Here is a 21,424-nt window from a genome sequence, read left to right as displayed (position 1 = left end):
AAAATATACGTCAAGTTCATCAATATCTCATTTTCTTAAGTAACATTTTCGATATGTTTTAGAAAATGGAACCAAAACCATTCAATATGCATCCGAAATTTTTGTACTTCATAAACCAAACCGAAAGCAAATCTAAATAACTAGAGTGGACACAACTAGCTACCCAAACTTACATTTTATCATCTACACAGAGTTGCATTCTCCAACAGATGTAATGTAGTGTATATATATTCATGTATATACATACACACACATCACCAACAAATCGTTTCAAGTGCTTTACCAAATAAGAAATTCCAAAAAAAAACAAACAAAATAAAAAAAAGTAGAAGAAGAACATATGTAGTATTAGAAAAAGAAAAAAAGAACGGTTAAATTGTTTCCCCTAAAACGACGTCGGTTTTCAATTGATTAAACCCGAACGAAGAAAATACTTAACTCAGGTCCACTGTTGCCATCAGGATTCATCATGTAATACGTCTCCGAGTCTCTTGAACCGATCACTCTCTCGAAATGTGCTCTCATGTACGTCAAATCTCCTTCTTGCTGCCCTCCTCCTCCACCGCTTTGCTCCGTCGCGCCGCTGCTCACCGGTAATACACCAGCTCCCATAGACACTGCATGGAGCATCTGCATCACGACTAGATCCTCTTCCGTTGGTTGTCTCTTCACACCATAACCGGATTTTTTACCGTTACAATACAGAGCCCAAATCGGTTCATCGATGATCTTGGTTTTCTCACTCGGTTTCTTCTCACACTCCAACGCGATTCTCACCAAACCGACTCCAAGATCTTGGAGCAGCTTCCCCGTAGGGATCGCTAGCTCCAGTAACAGAATCGGCAAAGAACGCGGGTTCTCTTGGACCGCTAAGTTCACTCGCGTTTTGCGGTATCCGAACAACGTCCCCGTGACACGTGTCCCACCGTGGACGTGGTTCTCGTGTAGCCTTCCTCCTCCTACGGGGAATTTACACATCGGTGACATGATCGGGAGTGACCGGAACACGGACCTGACGCGGCGGAAGAGTTTCGTCGATTTGGAACCTGTTGTTTTGTTTTTTCCAGACGGTTGCTCTAGCGTGATCTCAGGACGTACCGTCGCTGTTGATTTCTTCGACTTTGGACTCCCGAGAGGTGACATTGTCGTCGGAGTCAGCATTCTTGGCGTTAACGGTGGTGTCGCCATTACAACACGAAAACTTTTGTCAAACTGAAAAATGTTTTGTATGTTAAAGAGTACAGACCAAAATTTTATACAATCTTTTGAAACTAATGGATCGCACGTTTCAGTTTTAATAGTTTAAAATATGCAAACGTGAGTCAGAGACTTTCTTGTTAGACAATTATATTTTCCAGTTCGCCGGTTCTAGTTTATGGTCGGGTGATATTAAATTTGACTTGTGTTTGTTTATGTTTTGCTGGTATAAGACTAGTTCCTTCCTCCTCTGCTTTGCTGTTTCCAAGGTTGTTTACCACTTACATATGTTTTTCTGTCTCCTCCTATCATGATTTAACAATAAGGTTTAAAGAATCTCTTTTGAACAAATTTTATAACAACAGATTCTACATGGGGTAATGTACTTTCAGAGAGGATCACTCAGTAAATAACATATAAGTGCATCAAGAAATTTGAAACCCAGAAGCAGAGTTGTGTTAAAACAGATCAAAACTGAAGCTTGGGAAGACAAGCAAAACACACACACATATATATAGATATATACACATAAGTTATTTCCCAAGATTATGATGAGGTTTTGTCTTGAGACTCTTCTCTTTACCCTTGAATGGAAGAAAGTCTCTTTGGTGCAGGCATATTTCTCATGTTGGATTCCATCTTGTTGAATGTGAGGTTGGCGATGGCTCTGTCCATTGAGTTTGTTTCCAATTCAGTATTGTTGCTACTGAAAAAAACACAAAGATAGTGATGAGTCTTTTTTTTTATTCATGAAGGTGAGTCCATTTTCTTAAGCAAAGTTTTGATTAATGAAGAAAGCTCTGTATACCTGGTTCCATCCTCAAGGAACTCCTCCGAGTTGGAGTCTGACTTCTGTAGTGAGTTCTTTGCAAGCCGGTAAAATGTATCGCGGAAACACTTGCGGGTATCATCAGTTAACTACAGTTAAACATTGCAAAGTCTTTTACAAGACTGATCTAGTAAAAATTGTAGGCAAGATACAGAACATCACACTGACCTTTTCAGTAGCCCTTTGTAGATCTTGCAACACCACTTCTTCAGCAGAAGCCTCCTCCATGTTCTCCTCACACAGATTCATTGGTGCCTCCTCCTTGAATCAAAATAATGTACCAATATTAACATCTCTACTATTATCCCAAGTTAAACCCCCCCCTGGAACAGCAATATAGTCACAAGTAAACACATCAATCATGGACCAGTAGATCTCAGACCGAAATCCAAACCATACTGAGTCCCTAGAGTGTGCTGGATCCCGCAAGTTCCATCTACAAGTAACAACAATGAACACTAGACTACAATCACTCAGTTGTGTGGTTCAACTATTTTGACATTGCTTGCTAGATAAAAAAAAGAGTCAATTCATACCATAAGTGGCATGTCTTGACAAGTTTCCCAGTTGTAATGGAACATAGGGACTTCTCTGCCATCGGTAGTGTCAAGATACGCAGAGGAGGAAGTTGTGGTGTTGTTATCATTATCCGACTCCTTGAAAGAATGAAAATCCTCATTCCCTGGAACATCCTCCAAAATGGAACTTCTTCAGTCAAAACCGGAAACCAAAACAAAAAGAGACACAACAAAAATATAAACATTTGAAAACTAATATAAAACATTTTTTGATCTGAGAAGTGTTGTGTAAGGGCTATACAAGAACATGTCATCCATCTGTTGGATTTCATCGAAATCATGAAGAGAACGGTCAAAGCAACCACTAGCCTTCAACCTCTTTGTTTCTTCTTCAACTTGGTCACTCGTCCCCATCTCCATCTGGCTGTATAATCCTCCACTGAAACCATTGTTAATGACATCGTAATCAAAGCACTTCTCAGCAACAGCTTCAGAGGAGTTGATGTTCCATCCAGTAGTAGTACCCCACATATCAGGAGAAGGGTATGAATCTGATGTCTCTTGATAGTTAGGCACAACAAGATCCTCTAAGTTCCTCCTCGAATAACGATCCATGGATGATACGTTCACCTGATAAAAAAGGTCACCACTACTATATTCAGAGACCACCAGGGGAAAGGAAGAAAAAACATTTGAATTATAAGAATATAATAATAATTATAAATAAAAGAAGTCACCTTTAAGATCAGATCCAAATCCAAATCCAAAAGATTTTTAACGAGTTTATCTTCTTCTATCTTCCTGTAGATTTTGTGTGAGTGCTGCAAAGGGGAGAAGAGAGAAGACAAAGAAAGAAGCAAGTTGCAAGGAAGTGGAGAGCGCGTGAGTTTGAACTTTAACTAGTGGCTCAGAATTCACAAACGAGATTTGTGGCTTAGATTGCTCCTCCATCTAAAGCAACTCTTTCATTGGTCCACGTGTTTTTAACATATCTTTTTTTTCCTGTGTGAGGTCGGCACTTGAAGAAAAAAAAAACTTATAACACAAACAACTGGCCAACTTGAACAATTTTTTTTTGTAGTTTCCTGTCTGTTTACGGATAAACGACAAAAAGAATTAAAAAAAATAGTAACGAAGAACATAGGTATTATAAAATTACGGATATACCCTTCAGATTCGGACAGTGGTATTAGCACACAGGTTAGGTGACACATCTCATGTTCACTCGATTTGGTCAGTCCACGTGGCCTATAGACATAGGGAGGTGAAGACACGTGCCAGACTGTTCAGCGGTGGAGTGGGGACCTTTGGGTTTATTGGGGATGATGAAGAAGCTGCCTACATCATTCCACTGGATAATGTTTCCTTCCTCCTCACACTCTACTCACACCTTTGTCTTCTCTCATCAAAGTTAGTATATTTTTTTTGGTTTCCAAATATAAACTTTTCTATCAATTGAGGAAGCAGTCGAAACAAGTCATTGGACAAAATTCAGTTGCCCAAGAGCGGCGCATAGGCAAATCGCCGCCACTCCCATTCTGATTTCTCTGAGCTTCTCGTATGAGTTAGCACAATTCGATGCTTCTTCTTCCTTTCAGAGGCCCATGGGCCTTAAAATTATAGATATGGGCTTCATAAAAATATCCAGTTTGGTCCAACATTCTATAAAACATGCATGATCAACATTCTATTTAGGTCATCTCCAAAGGGAGATGCTTATCAAAAAAGTTTAGACTTTCTAGTAATTATTGTGATTAAAAATAAATCATAATAGGTATTATTGTTTAGCAGCACTCCTAAACTAAAGGGTTTTAGCATCGATCTCTAAAGCCACATGTATTCTTATTAGTGGCCGGGAAGTGAGAGAGAAGGGAAGACAAAAAAAGATCAAACAGTTTCTCTCTTTCTCTCTCCAAAATGTTTTTTTTTTTTAATTCAACAAACTTTTATTAAACATTAAATTTAATAAAAATTTGTTTAACACCCCAAATTAAGCATCTCCCTTTGGAGATGCTCTTAGGATTTTCTTATCCTCCTTATTTCTTATCAACTAATGAAATAAAGGTCTGTAATGCAACTTGTAATTTTTAAAATTTAAGTACAATTGTCTAACTAAAATCCAAATTAGTTAAAGTGATCCAATCCAATAAATGTTTAACAGAAAATAAGAATTCTACAAAAAGAAAAATATAATTAACTTAAATCAGCAATTACACCTTTTTTTTTCTTTTCAATATCAATGAAGTTGAGACTTCAAATTTGACTAAATTTGGAGTTGTGGAATCACAAAAAAGAACTTAAAGGAAGAAAACTATTGAGATAATTAAAAGATTTGAGACAAATCAGCAGCATATGATTTTTTTTTTTTTTTTTTTTTTTTTGCCTTTACTTTTTTTTTTTTTTTTTTTCCAATATACAGATTAGATCCTTCGCCCCCGGCGCGTTCTCTCTCACACCACCTCGGAACTAGTCTGCTCCAAAAACAGTTCATTCATTCTTCTTCTACATTTCGAGATCATAATCAAATCCTCTCTCAATTCCTTTTAAATCAAATACTTGTCTGCGAAAATCAGTCATCTCGATCTCTTTAGTAAGTGTGTGATTTTTTCCCGGTGTTGGCGAGGCAAATGATTGGTAAGTAAAGTTTAAACGAACTAGATTTATGCATTCAATGTTAGTCTCTATAGCTCTCTCTTACTTGGTTCACTGAAGTTTTTTTCCCATTTGATTCGCGGCTTTCTAATTCACAGGTTAATTTGAAATCTGAGAATCCGCGGACTGACTTATATTTGCAGCTGGATCGAGATATGGAAGAGTATGTTTTCTTTCTTCGTTTGGATTTGATTTGGCTACTGCATAGTCTTCGTTTCTATTGCCCTGTGTTTTTTTGATCCATGGTCTGTCTATGTATAGAGAAAATGCTGTTGAGGTTCTTCAGCGATATCGCCGGGATAGGCGGAAACTCTTGGATTTTATGTTGGCTGGTAGCTTAATCAAGAAAGTTATAATGCCTCCTGGGGCTGTCACTCTTGACGATGTTGATTTGGATCAAGTTAGTGTTGATTATGTCATTAACTGTGCTAAGAAAGGTAATCTCATGATAACATTGCATTGCTTGCTTCTTTCTTCTGCTGTTCTCTGTGATCCTTCTGTTTTTATTTTGGATTTCAATTAGTATATTATTGTTTTATATGTAGGTGGAATGCTCGAACTTTCTGAAGCTATTCGGGACTATCATGATCACAGCGGTTTGCCTTATATGGTATGGTTCTCTCACTTGTCTCTATTTTTACTATACATTAGCATACTATTTCGTTTATTCACTTACTTAGTGTTAGTTTATCCTTCTCACTCCACTTGTATCAGTGATTTGCTCATTGCTTGGGTCTTATGCCTTTTTCAGAATAGCGTGGGTACTGCTGATGAGTTCTTTTTGGCTACAAATCCTGAATCTTCTGGCTCACCTCCAAAAAGGGCCCCACCACCTATTCCTATATTAATTTCCTCAGCCTCTCCCATGGTTACGAATCCAGAGTGGTGTGAGTCACCAACTGTGCCATCACATATGCGATCAGAATCTTTTGATTCACCACAAGCTCAAGAGCTGACTGTTGATGACATTGAAGATTTTGAGGACGATGATGACCCTGAGGAAGTTGGCAATTTCAGGATCTCAAGGCGGGCTGTTAATGATGCGGCTGATCTTGTGCCAAAACTGCCCTCCTTTGCAACTGGTAAAAAGATTGGAAAATGCATATCTCAAAGAAGTTATTTTAATGAAATATACCATTGCTACTGTTAATCCATTGGATAACCTCATAATATTGAATTTCTAGGCTTTGGTGATTCTCTATTTAGGGATGGGGCACCATAATTTAAGGAACAAAGGAGTACTTGCAAAATTATCATTTCTTATACTATCCAGTAGCCAGACCTAAATATGACTAGACCATAAGTAGTACACACATGTAAAAACGAGAACCCTCTGATTCCTTAAGAAAGTTGTACTGTATTTTTGTTTCAGGTATTACAGATGATGATCTTCGCGAATCTGCATTTGAGATCCTGTTGGCTTGCGCTGGAGCCTCAGGGTATAGAGAATATTAACTTGCTTTTTCTTTTTTTTAAATAAAAAATTTCTTTGTTCAGTTGAGGTGTGACAGTCAGAGTCTTTACTGATATTGTTATTTCTTTTTTACATGTATTTTGTCATCGGATAGAGGTCTCATAGTACCATCAAAAGAGAAAAAGAAGGAGAAAAGCAGGTCTAGGCTGATTAAGAAGCTTGGTCGGAAAAGTGAGAGTATTTCTCAGTCTCAGAGTTCATCAGGATTAGTTGCTCTTTTGGAAATAATGCGAGGCCAAATGGAGGTCACCTTCTCTCCCTCACACACACACACACACACACTTACTGTTACATTCTTATTTCTTTTGGTTTAGTATATATGGTTTGTCAGAGCATGGATTTTACACATTTGTTACTTTTATACTGTCCTGGAAAGTTTTTCTTATGTACGTACCATGTCAAGATGCCCTCATTTTTTGTATGTGAAATGTCTCTGCTCCATTGATTTTTAGTAACTCTTTCCTGCGAGCAGTCAGAGTTCACCCGCTTCATGTGTTTGTTGTGTATGTGTCAATCAATATTTTGGGTTCATTCAGATTTCTGAGGCCATGGACATCAGAACGAGACAGGGATTGCTTAATGCCCTAGCGGGAAAAGCTGGAAAAAGAATGGACAGCCTCCTGGTGCCTTTAGAATTGCTATGCTGCGTGTCTCGTACTGAGTTCTCTGACAAGAAAGCGTACTTACGTTGGCAGAAAAGGCAGGTAAAGACCAGCTTTTCTCATCCGGTTGTATTATTGACTGCTTCTTACATTTAGTAGCTTCTGTCATCTATTTACATTTTGGTATCTCAGCTGAACATGTTAGCAGAGGGGCTCATTAACAATCCAGTTGTTGGATTTGGAGAATCAGGTCGTAAGGCAACTGACCTGAAGAGTCTTTTGCTAAGGATTGAAGAATCAGAGGTATTTTTATAACTTGATTATGTTCATGTGATTTATTACATGGTGTAGACATCAAATAATAAGGTAATTTATCGGGTTTCTGTTAGGGTGTGGGAAAAAGTCATAGTTTTTTTTTTTTTTTTGGCAGTTTTCTCTATTATGAGCTCTTTGGCTTTTATTCCATATAACTGAAAATTGAATCGGCTTACATTAGTGTTTTCATAATGTTTTTCTTTGACTTCGCTTTTACTTTCTTTTCTATTTATAGTGTCTTCCATCTTCAGCCGGAGAAGTGCAAAGAGCAGAATGTTTAAAATCTCTTAGAGAAGTTGCTATTTCACTTGCTGAAAGACCGGCGCGTGGTGATTTGACTGGTGAAGTGTGCCATTGGGCTGATGGCTATCATTTGAATGTCAGACTATACGAAAAATTGCTTCTCTGTGTCTTTGACATGTTAAATGAAGGGAAGCTCACAGAGGTCTGTGATTTCTGTCAAAATAGTATTGATAACATGTTCCACAGAATATTCTTGGTCGTTTTCTAATCATGTTGATCTGAAAGGGTTATGTTATTCTCAGCTGTCACTCTTTAAGCTGCTTAGTTTCCTCCTTTTTGTTTTTACCCCTCATTTTGGTATTCCCATATACATTGTCGGACAAGTTTAGTTTATTATTGGTAAAGTCATATTGATCTGAAAACCTTGGTCTTTTTATTTTAGGAAGTTGAAGAAATTCTTGAGCTTTTAAAGTCAACTTGGCGTGTTCTTGGAATAACAGAGACCATTCATTACACATGCTATGCATGGGTGTTGTTTCGGCAGGTAACAAAGAAGTATTTTCGTTTTTCATTTTGATGCTTCATATTGGAATTTTACAGTAGCTTTATGAAAATGTTGTGTGGTTACAGTATGTAATCACTAGTGAACGGGGACTACTTCGACATGCCATTCAGCAGCTGAAAAAAATCCCTCTAAAAGAACAGCGTGGGCCTCAAGAGCGGATACATTTGAAAACCTTGCAGTGCAGTGTTGAAAATGCAGAGATATCCTTCCTGGAGTCTTTCTTATCACCTATACGGAGCTGGGTAGATAAGCAGCTGGGCGACTATCATCTGCATTTTGCAGAGGTTTTACCTCAAAACAAACGCTTTTCAATTCAACTACAGTAATTAGTATATGGAATCGACATAAATCTCAGTAGAGTCAGGGACTTGATGCATCATTTCACATGTAGAGTTATCCCATATGCATGTCACACATACACATGCTTATTTATATATATGTATATATGGACATTCATATCTCACATAAATTTAAATAAGAGCATATCCACCTCAAGTCTTTTATACCGGTCTCACATCTAGTTATATTTCTATTGCAACTTGCAAGGCATTGTTTTTTTTTTCCATTTATACCATTGAGGTTACTTATTTTGCTCTTTTTCTCTACAACTTTTGTAGGGTTCTCTTGTCATGGAGGAAACAGTTACAGTTGCAATGATGACTTGGAGGCTATTGTTGGAGGAATCTGATCGAGTATGTAGCCTGCTTTTTACTGGATCAACATGAATTTACTTGTAACTGAGAATGATGGTTATTTTTCTCTCTACAGGCAATGCATTCTAACTCTTCAGAGCGAGAGCAAATTGAGTCCTATATTTTATCTTCCATCAAGAATACTTTCACGAGGGTAAGTGTTAATTAAATCAGTTCTCATTTATGCCATTCAAAGAATTGAGTCAATCCTGTTTCCAATGTGCACAATTTGATGCATATATTATAGAGGGTAGGATGAGGCTGATTCTTGCAATTTACAGATGTCACTTACGATTGATAGATCAGACAGAAATAGTGATCACCCTTTGGCATTGCTTGCTGAGGAGACCAAGAAACTTATGAAAAAGGATGCTACCGTCTTTATGCCAGTTTTATCTCAGAGGCACCCACAGGCAATTGCATTTTCTGCCTCCCTTGTTCACAAGCTTTATGGGAATAAGTTGGTAAGCTTTATGCTGGTCTCCCATCTTAGAAATTTTTGGTTACTACAACTCATTATAAATGACATCTTGACTTTGTATTTTATTTCAGAAACCTTTCCTTGATAGTGCTGAACACTTGACTGAAGATGCTGTCTCTGTTTTTCCTGCGGCTGATAGCCTTGAGCAATATTTACTTGAATTAATGACTTCTGTCTGCGGAGAGGATACAAATGGACCTTACTTCAGAAAATTAATTCCATATGAGGTCTGACGCACATATGTTTCACTTTAAGTTTAGACTGCATGGCTTAACCCACGTTATAAACAGGGTCGAATTCAGTGACCAATCGAGTTGGCTCTAATAGTTCTCAGTGATTTAAATCTGTTAGGTCGAATCCCTCTCTGGCACATTGGTTTTGAGATGGATCAATTCACAGCTGGGAAGAATTTTAAGCTGGGTGGAGCGAGCTTTTAAACAAGAGGTGAGATTTGCTGTTTGTTTCCTTCTCTCATCTTTGACTTTCTCTGTCTTTTGATACCAGTTTTTTTCCCCTTTTTTTTTTTTTAATATTATTAAATGAAATCATAACGCATCTTAGCTTTTCTGTATAGCGTTGGGATCCAATATCACCTCAACAGCGGCATGGGAGCTCAATTGTTGAAGTTTTTAGGATCGTAGAAGAGGTATGGGTTCCTACATTCCAATTACTTTCATAACAAAGATAACTAGACTTCGATGAAGTTGTGTCTGTTAATATATGAAGCAACTCGTATTGAACATAGCTGTGTTATCTACTTATCTTTGTTTCTTGTAGAAGCATATGTTGATCTCAGTTAGCAATATGCCTTCACTTCGAAGAGTGTCTAATTAAAGTTTTGGATAATCTTTGATGCAGACTGTTGATCAATTTTTTGCGCTGAAAGTTCCAATGAGATCCATTGAACTAAGTGCTTTATGTCGTGGCATTGACAATGCATTTCAAGTATATACTAACCATGTCATGGAGAAGCTAGGTATGTACCATGTGACTGGTTGAACCTCCTTCTTAGCTTTGATGTTGATTTTTTTTTATAGTATTCTTCCATGACATGGATATTGTTTTTTGGTCTACTGGAATATTCTGGTATCGTTCCAGCTAGCAAGGATGATTTGGTTCCACCTGTACCTGTTCTTACTCGTTATAAGAAGGAAACAGCAATCAAGGTTTTTGTTAAGAAGGAACTATTTGAGTCAAAACTGCCTGAAGAGAGAAGGTCGATTAACATTGATGTTCCTGCAACCGCTATACTTTGCGTGCAGCTCAATACTTTACATGTAACTTCAAAACTCGCTTCCTCAGTTTAGGTATTATTTTCAAGTTTTGCTGCTATCTATAATGTTTTCATATGCTTTTCACAGTATGCTGTTAGTCAACTGAGCAAGCTAGAAGACAGCATGTGGGACCGCTGGATAGCGAAAAAACCTCGTGAAAAGATTGTCATCAGTATGGACCTTCTATATGCTTATTCAATGATGAAAACTCATTTTCCCTTACAAAATCTTATTTTCCAAAAATTTCATCATAGTCATAAGAATGGTTTATCCCTATTTTGGCTAAATTTACAGGAAAATCTTTGGTTGAGAAATCCAAGAGTTTTAATCAGAAGGAATCTTTTGAGGGGAGTAGAAAAGATATCAATGCAGCTCTGGATCGTATCTGCGAGTTTACTGGTGAGATGTCGTATATTTACATATCCTTGAAAAATTCATTATCAAAGGGTTAAAATCAATCATGATTCTTTGACACTGCAGGAACTAAGATTATCTTCTGCGATTTAAGGGAGCCATTTATTGAAAATTTATACAAGCCAAGTGTTTCTCAATCAAGACTGGAAGGATTAATCGAACTCCTTGACACGGTAAGAAAACTCCCTTAGCCAAGGCATTTTATAGTTTACGTTAGGTCTGAACCGCCAAACACATGATGCTGGTACATGATTCTGGGTATTAAAAACTATGGTGACTATTTTAAATATTTATATGGCGATTTGTTACCAATGAATATTAGCAAAGGCTTTCTTCTAGACAATGCTAAATTAAGTTTCCAATTACTTTGACCAGGAACTTGGACAGCTATGTAGTGTCATAATGGAGCCATTGAGGGATCGTATAGTCACCAGCCTGCTTCAAGCATCACTTGTCTGTAGTTTAATCTCCGTCGGGTTTATTAACATTATAGCTTCTTCAAGAATTTGCCTTTTGATTGATAGTATTTAAAATCTATCAGGATGGATTGCTTCGCGTACTTTTAGATGGAGGCTCATCACGTGTATTCCATCCAAGCGAGTCAAAGCTGTTAGAAGAAGATGTGGAGGTCTTAAAGGTAACTTCTTCTTAACGGTACTATTGTTGTTATAGCCCGAAATGCATGTGTTGGTAAAGCTCATATGTTTGTTCCTAGGAATTCTTTATTTCTGGCGGGGACGGACTTCCAAGAGGAGTGGTTGAAAACCAAGTATCCCGAGTTCGTCTTGTTGTAAAGTTGCATGGATATGAGGTTAGTACAACTGCAGTTTATTCGGTTGGGTTACACTAAGTTTGGTTGGTATAAAACAATAGTTGCCGTTAGGTTTATATGAAGTCTGGTTTCGGTATCGGTTTCAAGAATTTTGGTTGGTTTTATGCCAATGGGTAATGTTTACTCACATATAAACAATGAACAGACACGAGAACTTATTGATGACTTGAGGTCTAGAAGCAGTCTAGAGATGCAGCAAGGAGGAAAAGGCAAACTTGGAGCGGACACCCAAACATTGGTGCGAGTGCTGTGCCACAGAAACGATTCAGAGGCGTCCCAGTTTCTGAAAAAACAGTACAAAATCCCAAAATCCCACGCCTAAATCCATGCGGCAGCTAGTAATTTGGTTCTTTCGGTCTTTTCTTTAGTAACAAAACCATTTGTATAATTGATTCTCACCAAGTACATGTTGTAGAGAAAAAATATTACCCGAGCTGCTTTAGTGAGGTGTCATTCTTTTGACTTATCTTTACTTTCTTTATACAAATGTTTGTAATTTGGATTAACAATTTCTTCATCAAACAACTGGAACCAGTTAGTGCTCTGGCCTGGGTTTTATTTTAAAACTAGTACGTACGTTGTGTCCGGATCAGACTGGCTTGTTAGTAAGTTCAGTAAAACTCTTCAATGAAGAAAGTTAGATCTTAAAAGGTTTTTTTTTTTTGTTTCTTTGGTTAACATCATAAATCAGTTTCTTTGATCATAAACTAGTTAGATATGAACCAGGATCGTTTTTTAGGTCACCAAAAAATATATTTTCTTAAGCGTTCAAACATGATAGATATCTTAAAAACGAAGAAAATAAAGATTATTGATTTATTGACCGTTGAAAAATCCCATAACTGTTTTGATTTTTGACCGTTCCGACTTCCGATAACTTCACCTTTGTATACATAGATTTTTTCTGTGTGGCTTGATTATATTATTACTGTTTCTGAGAAACTTCTAAAGTGAACCAAGTTCTAACTATGTAATACAATTCCTATTCTACAATCGGATATAGAACTGTAAATACACGGATCCATAAACTATTCAAACCTGACCTGTAATATATAAGTCTAAACTGAAGAACATTCTCACAATCAATAAAATATACAAAACCCGTATTAAATAATCAATGGTTCTCTTCTCTTGACCGGCCAACACACGCAAAGATCTATACATGTATAATATATAGATGATCAGACACAGTTCAAGATTTCTAATTAATCAAAACTAATCAGATATACTAAGAAATAACGAATCAAAAGAGAGAGACTCAAGAAATCAACAAGGGAGTGAAATAATGGATACGTATCAGCAAATGAACAATGGTTACGCGTACGGAGTTCCCGTGACTGCTCAGCAGAACACCAACGTAATGGTGGTAAGTGACGTATTCTGCTGTCCTTACCCGCTTGAGCTTACCGTCAAGAAGAAATGCAAAGGACTGAGCGGTGCGAAGCTGGAGGTCGTGGACATAAAGTCTAACGTTGTTCTTCGTATTGACGGTCCTCACGACAGCTTCAACAAGAAACGCATTCTCCGTGACCCATCCGGTTACCCTCTTCTCACCATGCGCGAGAAGGTGATTCTCTTGATTACTTACTAAAATTGTCTTATTCCACTTCCATTCAGCGTAACCGAAACAAACCGGATTCGATTAACCAAAATTGATTTAATTATTTTGTTACTGTACTAGTTAAAATTAGTTATTTATTTATGCTTTATATTCTTTTTTAGCCGATACTGTTTTACATTTTTGTATAACCAAAACTATACAGTTGACGTCGTTAAATCACCGGTGGACGGTTCACCGAGGAGAAGGCTCTGATCCAATGGAGCTGATGTTCACAGTGCAGCGTTCTCATCCTCTTCAATGGAGGGCACGCCTCGATGTCTTCTTTCAATCTAACCAAGTCAACAACTTCAGCGTCGTAGGCACTTACTTCGACGACTCCGCTAAAGTTTATCACGCCAACACTCTCGTTGCCGAGGTTATACTTCATCCTCGATATCTCTTTACTAACCATCACAAGTTTCTTAGAGGAGAAAATAATAATTTGGTTAATGTTCACACATGGCATGTGACTTTGTAATATATGATTGGATATTAACTTTGTCATCAGGTGAAAGAGAAGTCGACGTTTGGAGGATATTTTAAAGGGAAGCAAGACTTCGTGGTTAGAATTAATGCAGGCGTCGACTACGCTTTCGTCGTTTCTCTTCTCGTCATCTTGAACGAGACCAACTCCATCTTTTAGCTCAAATCCACTTTTATTTTGATTGTTATATATACTATGGTGATGCTTAGATACTGCATGATTGTGTTTAATATTTGTAACTATTTGTACAAATCAAATGATTAAGAATTGTGTTGAATTGCATGCATTCTTTAGTTACCACGAAAAACGCTAGACTCTCCAAGGCTATGGTGAATTGGTGATTTCAAGATACGTAACACTCGGATATTACAACACAATACAATATAATCATATTCTTGTATACAATTCTGAAGTCGTCAAATCTTATGCTAAGAATCTTAAGTTATGTGGCCCTTCTTTGAAGGAGAGAATAGTGGTATAGTTGGTTCACTCTCTTGGTCTGGCAAGCCATAAAGAGCTAAGAGCACGTAACCGCAATGAATAATTGTGCACCGCGAGGAGAGCACGAGCCGATTGTCGTGTTGTTAATGTTCTTACCATCTGTTGATATGTTTGTAGCCTCAAGTTATCCGCCTGCCACAGAACAAAATGATGAAGCTATCAAGTTACTGCAACATACTTTTAATTCACTAGATGTAAACAACAATGATTGTAACGTACGTACCTGGCGGATAAATCCTTCAAGGGTACCTAACTTCCCCATTGCCATGGCCATCTGACCCATGTAGCTAGCCACATTCCCTGATGAACTCGAACCGAGAGTCCCGCTCGATAAAGTATCAGCCAGTGATTGCTGTAAGTTGTCCATCCCTTGAGACAAAGCATCTTCTGCTTGTTGAGAAGACTGTTGCAACTTATTTATGTCTAGCGATTGTTGTTCTGTCAACGGCTCCAACTGATTCGCTATAAGCTGTAAAGACCATAAGAATTTGAAATTTGCAGGTGAAACAAATTAAATTATCATCAGGAATAGACCACAGATAAACTGAAACAGATTGGTGTGTTTTGCCTTAATTATTACCTTGAGCAGTTCTGATGAACGGAAACCTCCAAGCCACAAGAAACATCTCTCAGCTGGTGTTTTCCACATCCCTGATAATAGATGGAAGACGTCGTTCTTAGCTGCGTTGCTCTTTATCCTGTAAAGCTCCTCATAATGAGCTATTACTCCGTCTACAATTATCCGAAGCTCAGCATCACTCGCGTGAGAATCTAAAGCAGCACTCAGCTCTTTCATCTGTCTGTTTTTATCTTCCTGCCATCGTCTGTATTCTACATCAAATGCCATTGCCCCTGTAAAAAGAGAAGCATGAATAACTTATCTCACATGATAACCAACAAAAGTATCCTTATTATTTGATAACCGACACAACTATAATCTTTTAACCAGATCATGGCTGTAACTGCTAATATTAAGATGTAAGAGAGAGATTCAGGAAATTCACCATCTCCAGCAGTGGAATGGGCTTGGTCTCCAGAGCTTGAGATAAAGACACCCTAAGATCAAGAGAAACTATTTATGTATGTTGAATAGCATATATCCACACAAAATAAAGCAGAACACAATTAAAACCTGTTGCCTTGCTCTTTGCAGCTCCTGCTCAAGTTGTGTTAGCTTCAATCGACTGTTCTCTAGCTGCTGAACATATGCCTAAAAGTGCGGTGACCAAGGGACATCTTTAGAGTTTGCAAATAGCTATGGATGAAGAAAACATACAAGAATTGCAACAATGAAACATAAATCTAAGTATACCTTCTTCCTCAATCTGCTTTTCCTTGCAGCTTCACGGTTTTGAGCGAGCCTACGAAGTGTCTGTTGATTACAACAAGTAACAAGAAAAACATAACTGAAAGGCTCAATCACAAACAAAAGAAAAAAACTCTTCCAGTACAGAGATGTCTATATTACCTTTTGATCCATCTTACTCTTTGAACGGTCACTAGAATCAGAAGCACCGATACCCAAATGCCCTTCATCAAACTGCATAAATGCTGTTTTCTTTTAAAACTTTTGGCCATTTAATCAGAGCTTAAAGAAGCAATATCTAGAAATTTTACAAGCTAACCATTAGGTTATTATGATCAGTGTCGCCATCTGTTGAGACTGATGTTCTTGGACTAGTATCTCCCATTTTAATTTAAATTTTCTTCCAAATCTCTATTACTGAATCATCAGACAAAAACTGATCCAAGCGTGGTTCTCTTTGAAGTAGAAACTTCTAGAATCCCCTAGATGGAGTAAAGACAGCCAAAGGAAGATGGTAAACAGATACCCAAAAAGAGGAGTTACAGAAAAACAAAAATAAGTTTAACTTGACGACATTTTGATTGGTTTGCATAAAAGATAGAACTGTTTAAGAATGCCATACCATTGGCTAATATATAGTTCTTGGATGTAGCCTAGAAAAAAAATAAAAGAAAAGTCCTCTGATGTAAACCCAAAAGGCTGTTCAAATGTTACAAACTTGTAAACATCTTAAGATCCAAAGCACTACACTTAACTTAACATGAAGCGACTTTGAGTACTCAAAAGCCAAATCCAGCGAATAAAAGTAAACAACAAGAAAGCCTATAATTCTCTTCATAACAGCGGGATAAGATAGCATAATTCTCTTGATGAGGTGATACAGTAACTAGACTAAAGATGAACTAAAAGATTCAGAATTTAGCGCACAAACCCATGAAACAGAACGTAAAGACACAAAATTCGAACCTCTTAACATCTAATCCCAAGCAATTTCACTTCTACAGTGTCGGAACCAATGAACACGTATAAATATAAAGCAAAAAATCCCTCAAAGGTCAAACTCTTCCATGAAAAAAGCAATTATGAAAGCAGAGACAGAGAATAAGAAAACTGAAGAATTCAACCCCTAAGACTATTGAAGGAGAACTAACCTGGTGAACGGATTCTCCAGCTTAACCTCAAACAAGGGTTGCTCAGAAGAAAAAGGATTGAGACAAAGATCTCAAATGATTCCAACCTCCAAAGATGTCGTCTTGTATAAAACCTGCCAACACAGATATCAATCAAAGGTTGCTACTTTTGTATCTTCTTTGAGGTATTTTAGTTTGTACCATCTTCCTTTTTTTGTTTTTCTGGAAGGCAAGACGAACTGAAGTGATGGTGGACCTCAAGATGCTGAGGGTTAAAAGTCCTCTGTCTGAATGCAACACTTTTTTTTTTTTTTTTTTTTTTTCTCTAAAACAAAATATTCTTGGTTTTGACAATGACATGTAATATTCTTGGTTTTGACAATGACATGTTATTTTTTAATTTTATAATATATCCTCTAATACTGTGTTAACATTAATATTTAAAATTATCATATACTTACTTGAATAAATTAGCGAAAGTTTACAACTCATAAATCATAATCATATACAAATGTTCACGCTTAATTTGAAGTTATTTTTTAATGTTCTCAATGCATAAACAGTCACACTTTTACTAAATGGGAGATGTAACATTTTGGAAATCGAAACTACTTCATCATCTGTGTGAAGTTTGCCATTAGGATTCCCTAATAAAAGTATCAGAATGCCTTTAAATATTGTTAGATGATTACGATAAAAAGAAGAAGAAAAAAAAAGTAAATAAAAACACCTTATCAGAAGAAAAAATTACAAAATTTAGTGACAATGCTGATGTAGTCAAAGAGATATAAACAATACATTAAACTTTCCAAATGCTAAGAAAGAACCTGACGGCTACAGCTAAACAATATGAGTTACCACAACCATTTAGAAACCTAGAGACAAGAGTCTTTGTTCTCCCAGATATTTGCTTATTCGTTGATGGATTTGGTAAGAAGAATCTGAGAAGAGTTAATTTAATAGTCTCTCTTGGTTTGTGTCCATATGGGTTTTGTACAGCTGACAGTGACCAAAATACAGTTTCACTCTCTGGGTCGAGCAAGCCATAAGGAGCTCAGAGCTCGTAGCCGCGAGAAGTAATCATGAATTGCAAGTAGCGCACGCGCTGACTGCCGCGTTGTTAATACTCTTATCATCTGTTGCAATGTTTGTAGTCTCAAATTATCAGCCTGCCACCAAAACAAAAGGATCATTATTACCCTATAGTCTAAAGATATCATCTCAAAAATATCACAAGTTGTTGTACCTGGCGGATAAATCCTTCGAGGGTACCTAACTTTCCCATTGCCATGGCCATCTGACCCATGTAGCTTGCCACATTCCCTGATGAACTTGAACCAAGAGTCCCGTTTGATAAAGTATCAGCTAAAGACTGTTGTAAGCTCTCCATCCCTTGAGACAAAGCATCTTCAGCCTGCTGCGATGTCTGTTGCAAGTTATTTATGCCCCCCAACTGTCTCTCTGTCATTGGCTCCAACTGATTCGCCAGAAGCTGTTTGGACATTTATTTATTTATTATGCCCATTCATCTTATGTAATATGTAAAAACAGATGTAACCGGAGAAGACACAGTGAAATGACCTGACCTTTAGAAGTTCAGATGAACGAAACCCACCGAGCCACAAAAAACATCTCTCAGCTGGTGTTTTCCACATACCAGAAAGCAAGTGAAAGACATCATTCTTAGCTGCATTGCTCTTTATCCTGAAAAGCTCCTCATAGTGCGCCATCACACCATCAACTATTGTTCGAAGCTCAGCATCACCTGCGTGTGCATTTAGAGCAGACCTCAGCTCGTTCATTTGCTTGTTCTTTTCTTCCAGCCACCGTGAATGTTCGGCATCAAAAGCCAAAGCGCCTGAAAGAAATAAGTTATACTTAAACAAGAACAAATCCATGAAACTCGATCTTGTAAATCTAAATCCACACCATTGCTAATTAGATGGAACAGTTTTTGCTATCAGAACCACGTCAGTCAGCCATTGTCTCTGATAAGCCACTGTACTGTTATGGGATGACATGGTGTAACTAACTGATCAGTTTACACCAAGTCAATACCAATTTGATATATAAACTTATCTTATAAACAAATTACAAGCCAAAAAACACAATATAAAACTAGTAGAGAATAAGCAACCAACCATTTCCACCAGTAGAATGGGCTTGGTCTCCTGTGCTTGAAATGAAGACTCCCTAAAAGTGAATTTTTTTCCTTTATGTATACAGAATCACAAATGAATAATCAATAGGAATAAGAAAACAAATTTGAACCTGCTGTCTTGCTCTTTGCAACTCCTGCTCAAGCTGGGTAAGTTTCAAGCGGCTGTTCTCCAGCTGCTGAACATACGCCTATGGAGGGAACAATTGAAAGGAATTAAGGTAGTAGCAGATAACTATGGTTCTTCTCGGGATGTATCAATTTAGATAAAGAAAAAGTTTTTTTTTAAAACAAAGAACTAGCCACAGTGGTTTTACCTTCTTCCTCAATCGGCTTTTTCTTGCTGCCTCGCGGTTTTGAGCAAGCCTACGAAGGGTCTATGGATCAAAATACAAGAAAACAAAAAAGATTATAAATTGGCTCCATAAAAATAATTATCTTATCTACAGAGATGGATATATCACCTTTTGATCCATCTTGCCCTTCGAGCGATCACTAGAATCAGAAGCAGCAGTATTCGCTAGTGCTCCCTCAGACTGCATGATATTAACACAAGAAAAAATTACTGGTCCATCAAAATCAAACTCATTCGAAAAACATAAGTGAAAAAATATAGCCAGATTATGAGCTAACCCCAAGATCTGGATGATCTGTGTCGTCATCTGTTGAGGCATCAGTTCTTGGACTAGTATCACCCATATCACTTTCACACCACTTTTCTGTACTAACAAGTAATAACAAAGACAATTTTCACTAGTGGCCTCTCTTGTAATAGCAACTTCTTGAGATTTCTTTTGCTTCTAAGACTGCCAAGTTTCAAAAAGAAGTTAAAAAAAGAAGAAGAAGAAAGACAAAAACGAAGGAAGTCAGCTGATAGAGAAAGAACAAAGAAAATTTTAACGGAACCTTACAAGACGAACATAAAGAAAATGAATCAGGAACAACTGTTGGTCATCTGGACCATTGGCTGTGCTGAATGAACATAGAAAAACAGTATTATGTACCATCTCGTTCGCTAACATAGTTGTTTTTAATTATGGCTTATATAAAGTCAAAAGAGAGGTTCTCTAGTAAAGTGGCTGCTTTTGTTTCAGTTAACAAACCAGAAAATGAATGTTGGAGAGTCTTTTACTAATTCAACATAGAAGTATCCCCCACGGGAAATTCTGCAGACTACCAAAAGTCACAAACTCAAGAATATAAGAATCATTGGTTTGTGCCTAACAGACGCCCACCAAAATGGGTACCAAATACGCAAAACTTATGTACAGAAGCAAGCTAATTGAATGCAGATGTCACTTGAAAGAACAGTAACACTATTAGCTGCAACAAGTATAAACGATGAAGACACTCTGTGTAGCAGCAAATACTGATATACCACCATAGTCCTATTAAAACTAACCTTTGAAGCAATTCTATTCATTGAGTAGAGTGATGAAATTAAACCTAATCAGAAAATTAATGACGCTGAGGTAACTTCAGTAGCTTAATTTGCAACTCTAGCTAAGAACAAAATCCACTCAGGTACTCACACATCTGAGTTGACTAGATTTCTACTCAGTATTTACACCTAGCTGCAGCGAGAACTTCAAATGAAGCTGAAGCTATGAATTCAAACTAATAAATTACCACCAAAACAGAAAATTAAAAGATTAGCATTTGAATCCAAATATCAGAATTAGATGATTTTGGTAGCTCAATTAAGAACCAAATCACGAATTCTAAAAAGAAAAAGCAGAACTCTTTAAGCTTTTGAAAGTCAACTAGGTTTAACTTCCAAAGACAAAAACACAAAAGTTAACAAGTAGCTTCAAATGACTGTGAAGCAGCAACACAGACAAGGAAAAAAAAAACAGAACCCTAGGAAAAAAAAACTTGGCTTGATGAAGAAACTGACCTGGTAAAATCAAATCTTTGAGGTGAAGAAGTAAAGGGTCTGTATTGAAATCGGATTGGAACAAAGAAGCAGAGAGACACGATCCGAAATTGCAATCTCCGAGACGTCGTTTTGTCTACAAATCTACCAGTTCCCAAAGACCGTCGATGAAAAATTAACGGAAATTTTCAAACTAAACCCTCTCTACTCTTTCTATTACCATAACCAACCCCCATTCTCTTAAAATTGCAAAATCACCCTTATTTTCAAGTCTGTCCGAA

General features: G+C 37.3%; 6 protein-coding genes across 13 annotated transcripts; 2 read left to right on the top strand and 4 right to left on the bottom strand.

The window, feature by feature from the left end:
* Positions 1 to 163: 163 nt before the first annotated feature.
* Positions 164 to 1,250, bottom strand: LOC17882778 (protein MIZU-KUSSEI 1). Its single transcript, XM_006289648.2, has one exon. The coding sequence runs from the start codon at positions 1,186 to 1,188 to the stop codon at positions 412 to 414; it is 777 nt and encodes a 258-aa protein (XP_006289710.1). The 5' UTR covers positions 1,189 to 1,250; the 3' UTR covers positions 164 to 411.
* A 441-nt stretch (positions 1,251 to 1,691) lies between these two features.
* LOC17884544 (protein LNK4) lies at positions 1,692 to 3,522 on the bottom strand. Of its 3 annotated transcripts, none has more exons than XM_023781685.1 (6): positions 3,282 to 3,522; positions 2,846 to 3,174; positions 2,563 to 2,734; positions 2,195 to 2,287; positions 2,006 to 2,115; positions 1,692 to 1,900 (listed from the first exon to the last, which is right to left on the bottom strand). In XM_023781685.1, exons 2-6 carry the CDS (start codon positions 3,157 to 3,159, stop codon positions 1,777 to 1,779), a joined length of 813 nt encoding a protein of 270 aa, XP_023637453.1. In that variant the 5' UTR covers positions 3,160 to 3,174; positions 3,282 to 3,522; the 3' UTR covers positions 1,692 to 1,776. The 3 variants fall into 3 exon arrangements, with proteins under 3 accessions (XP_023637453.1, XP_023637452.1, XP_006288446.1); XM_023781684.1 differs by having other exon boundaries at positions 1,692 to 1,903; positions 2,563 to 2,731; positions 3,282 to 3,509; XM_006288384.2 differs by having other exon boundaries at positions 1,692 to 1,903; positions 3,282 to 3,498.
* Positions 3,523 to 4,969: 1,447 nt separating this feature from the next.
* On the top strand, positions 4,970 to 12,632 carry LOC17883068. Of its 2 annotated transcripts, XM_006289438.2 has the most exons (27): positions 4,970 to 5,178; positions 5,295 to 5,359; positions 5,458 to 5,633; positions 5,742 to 5,806; positions 5,948 to 6,278; positions 6,569 to 6,635; positions 6,765 to 6,915; positions 7,207 to 7,374; positions 7,465 to 7,575; positions 7,823 to 8,032; positions 8,273 to 8,374; positions 8,461 to 8,679; positions 9,013 to 9,087; positions 9,164 to 9,241; positions 9,369 to 9,551; positions 9,640 to 9,795; positions 9,920 to 10,012; positions 10,143 to 10,214; positions 10,427 to 10,544; positions 10,667 to 10,845; positions 10,930 to 11,014; positions 11,137 to 11,241; positions 11,323 to 11,429; positions 11,632 to 11,709; positions 11,798 to 11,893; positions 11,972 to 12,067; positions 12,234 to 12,632. In XM_006289438.2, the coding sequence occupies exons 2-27, from the start codon at positions 5,352 to 5,354 to the stop codon at positions 12,408 to 12,410; spliced, it is 3,306 nt and encodes a 1,101-aa protein (XP_006289500.1). In that variant the 5' UTR covers positions 4,970 to 5,178; positions 5,295 to 5,351; the 3' UTR covers positions 12,411 to 12,632. The 2 variants fall into 2 exon arrangements, with proteins under 2 accessions (XP_006289500.1, XP_023636309.1); XM_023780541.1 differs by lacking the exons at positions 4,970 to 5,178; positions 5,295 to 5,359 and having other exon boundaries at positions 5,450 to 5,633.
* Positions 12,633 to 13,373: 741 nt separating this feature from the next.
* Positions 13,374 to 14,407, top strand: LOC17881224 (protein LURP-one-related 14). Its single transcript, XM_006288599.2, has 3 exons — positions 13,374 to 13,655; positions 13,852 to 14,064; positions 14,197 to 14,407. Exons 1-3 carry the CDS (start codon positions 13,374 to 13,376, stop codon positions 14,329 to 14,331), a joined length of 630 nt encoding a protein of 209 aa, XP_006288661.1. The 3' UTR covers positions 14,332 to 14,407.
* Positions 14,408 to 14,497: 90 nt separating this feature from the next.
* LOC17883762 (transcription factor TGA5) lies at positions 14,498 to 17,368 on the bottom strand. 2 transcript variants are annotated; one of them, XM_023781649.1, is made up of 10 exons: positions 17,350 to 17,368; positions 17,131 to 17,243; positions 16,299 to 16,461; positions 16,142 to 16,213; positions 15,986 to 16,045; positions 15,806 to 15,883; positions 15,678 to 15,729; positions 15,254 to 15,525; positions 14,897 to 15,142; positions 14,498 to 14,805 (listed from the first exon to the last, which is right to left on the bottom strand). In XM_023781649.1, the coding sequence occupies exons 3-10, from the start codon at positions 16,362 to 16,364 to the stop codon at positions 14,659 to 14,661; spliced, it is 993 nt and encodes a 330-aa protein (XP_023637417.1). In that variant the 5' UTR covers positions 16,365 to 16,461; positions 17,131 to 17,243; positions 17,350 to 17,368; the 3' UTR covers positions 14,498 to 14,658. The 2 variants fall into 2 exon arrangements, with proteins under 2 accessions (XP_023637417.1, XP_006288178.1); XM_006288116.2 differs by lacking the exon at positions 17,350 to 17,368 and having other exon boundaries at positions 17,131 to 17,304.
* Positions 17,369 to 17,819: 451 nt separating this feature from the next.
* LOC17882004 (transcription factor TGA2) lies at positions 17,820 to 21,324 on the bottom strand. 4 transcript variants are annotated; one of them, XM_023781317.1, is made up of 10 exons: positions 21,165 to 21,324; positions 20,174 to 20,239; positions 19,901 to 20,073; positions 19,732 to 19,803; positions 19,585 to 19,644; positions 19,381 to 19,458; positions 19,251 to 19,302; positions 18,696 to 18,967; positions 18,356 to 18,601; positions 17,820 to 18,278 (listed from the first exon to the last, which is right to left on the bottom strand). In XM_023781317.1, exons 3-10 carry the CDS (start codon positions 19,964 to 19,966, stop codon positions 18,132 to 18,134), a joined length of 993 nt encoding a protein of 330 aa, XP_023637085.1. In that variant the 5' UTR covers positions 19,967 to 20,073; positions 20,174 to 20,239; positions 21,165 to 21,324; the 3' UTR covers positions 17,820 to 18,131. The 4 variants fall into 4 exon arrangements, with proteins under 4 accessions (XP_023637085.1, XP_023637086.1, XP_006288172.1 ...); XM_023781318.1 differs by having other exon boundaries at positions 20,179 to 20,239; XM_006288110.2 differs by lacking the exon at positions 20,174 to 20,239.
* Between the last annotated feature and the right edge of the window lie 100 nt (positions 21,325 to 21,424).

The sequence above is a fragment of the Capsella rubella genome, unplaced genomic scaffold (genome assembly GCF_000375325.1).
Source record: "Capsella rubella cultivar Monte Gargano unplaced genomic scaffold, Caprub1_0 scaffold_6, whole genome shotgun sequence".
Lineage (NCBI taxonomy): Eukaryota > Viridiplantae > Streptophyta > Magnoliopsida > Brassicales > Brassicaceae > Capsella > Capsella rubella.
Note: the sequence above shows the minus strand (reverse complement) of the source record. Positions and strands in the feature narration are given on the sequence as shown.

Excerpts from the sequence above, each read along its gene's own strand:
- LOC17882778 (XM_006289648.2), bottom strand. The coding sequence starts at position 1,188 with ATGGCGACACCACCGTTAACGCCAAGAATGCTGACTCCGACGACAATG.
- LOC17882004 (XM_023781317.1), bottom strand. The coding sequence starts at position 19,966 with ATGGGTGATACTAGTCCAAGAACTGATGCCTCAACAGATGACGACACA. Across the intron at positions 19,804-19,900 it reads CAGATCATCCAGATCTTGGG|TCTGAGGGAGCACTAGCGAA; the intron begins GTTAGCTCATAA and ends AATATCATGCAG. Across the intron at positions 18,602-18,695 it reads GTTCATCTGAACTTCTAAAG|CTTCTGGCGAATCAGTTGGA; the intron begins GTCAGGTCATTT and ends ATGTCCAAACAG.
- LOC17883762 (XM_023781649.1), bottom strand. The coding sequence starts at position 16,364 with ATGGGAGATACTAGTCCAAGAACATCAGTCTCAACAGATGGCGACACT. Across the intron at positions 16,214-16,298 it reads CTGATCATAATAACCTAATG|TTTGATGAAGGGCATTTGGG; the intron begins GTTAGCTTGTAA and ends GCATTTATGCAG. Across the intron at positions 14,806-14,896 it reads TTGAAGGATTTATCCGCCAG|GCGGATAACTTGAGGCTACA; the intron begins GTACGTACGTTA and ends GTTCTGTGGCAG.
- LOC17883068 (XM_006289438.2), top strand. Across the intron at positions 11,430-11,631 it reads TAATCGAACTCCTTGACACG|GAACTTGGACAGCTATGTAG; the intron begins GTAAGAAAACTC and ends TACTTTGACCAG. Across the intron at positions 11,710-11,797 it reads GCCTGCTTCAAGCATCACTT|GATGGATTGCTTCGCGTACT; the intron begins GTCTGTAGTTTA and ends AAAATCTATCAG.
- LOC17884544 (XM_006288384.2), bottom strand. The coding sequence starts at position 3,159 with ATGGATCGTTATTCGAGGAGGAACTTAGAGGATCTTGTTGTGCCTAAC. Across the intron at positions 2,735-2,845 it reads CAGATGGATGACATGTTCTT|AAGTTCCATTTTGGAGGATG; the intron begins GTATAGCCCTTA and ends TTTTGACTGAAG. Across the intron at positions 1,904-2,005 it reads TTCCTTGAGGATGGAACCAG|TAGCAACAATACTGAATTGG; the intron begins GTATACAGAGCT and ends TGTTTTTTTCAG.
- LOC17881224 (XM_006288599.2), top strand. The coding sequence starts at position 13,374 with ATGGATACGTATCAGCAAATGAACAATGGTTACGCGTACGGAGTTCCC. Across the intron at positions 13,656-13,851 it reads TTCTCACCATGCGCGAGAAG|TTGACGTCGTTAAATCACCG; the intron begins GTGATTCTCTTG and ends AAAACTATACAG. Across the intron at positions 14,065-14,196 it reads CCAACACTCTCGTTGCCGAG|GTGAAAGAGAAGTCGACGTT; the intron begins GTTATACTTCAT and ends CTTTGTCATCAG.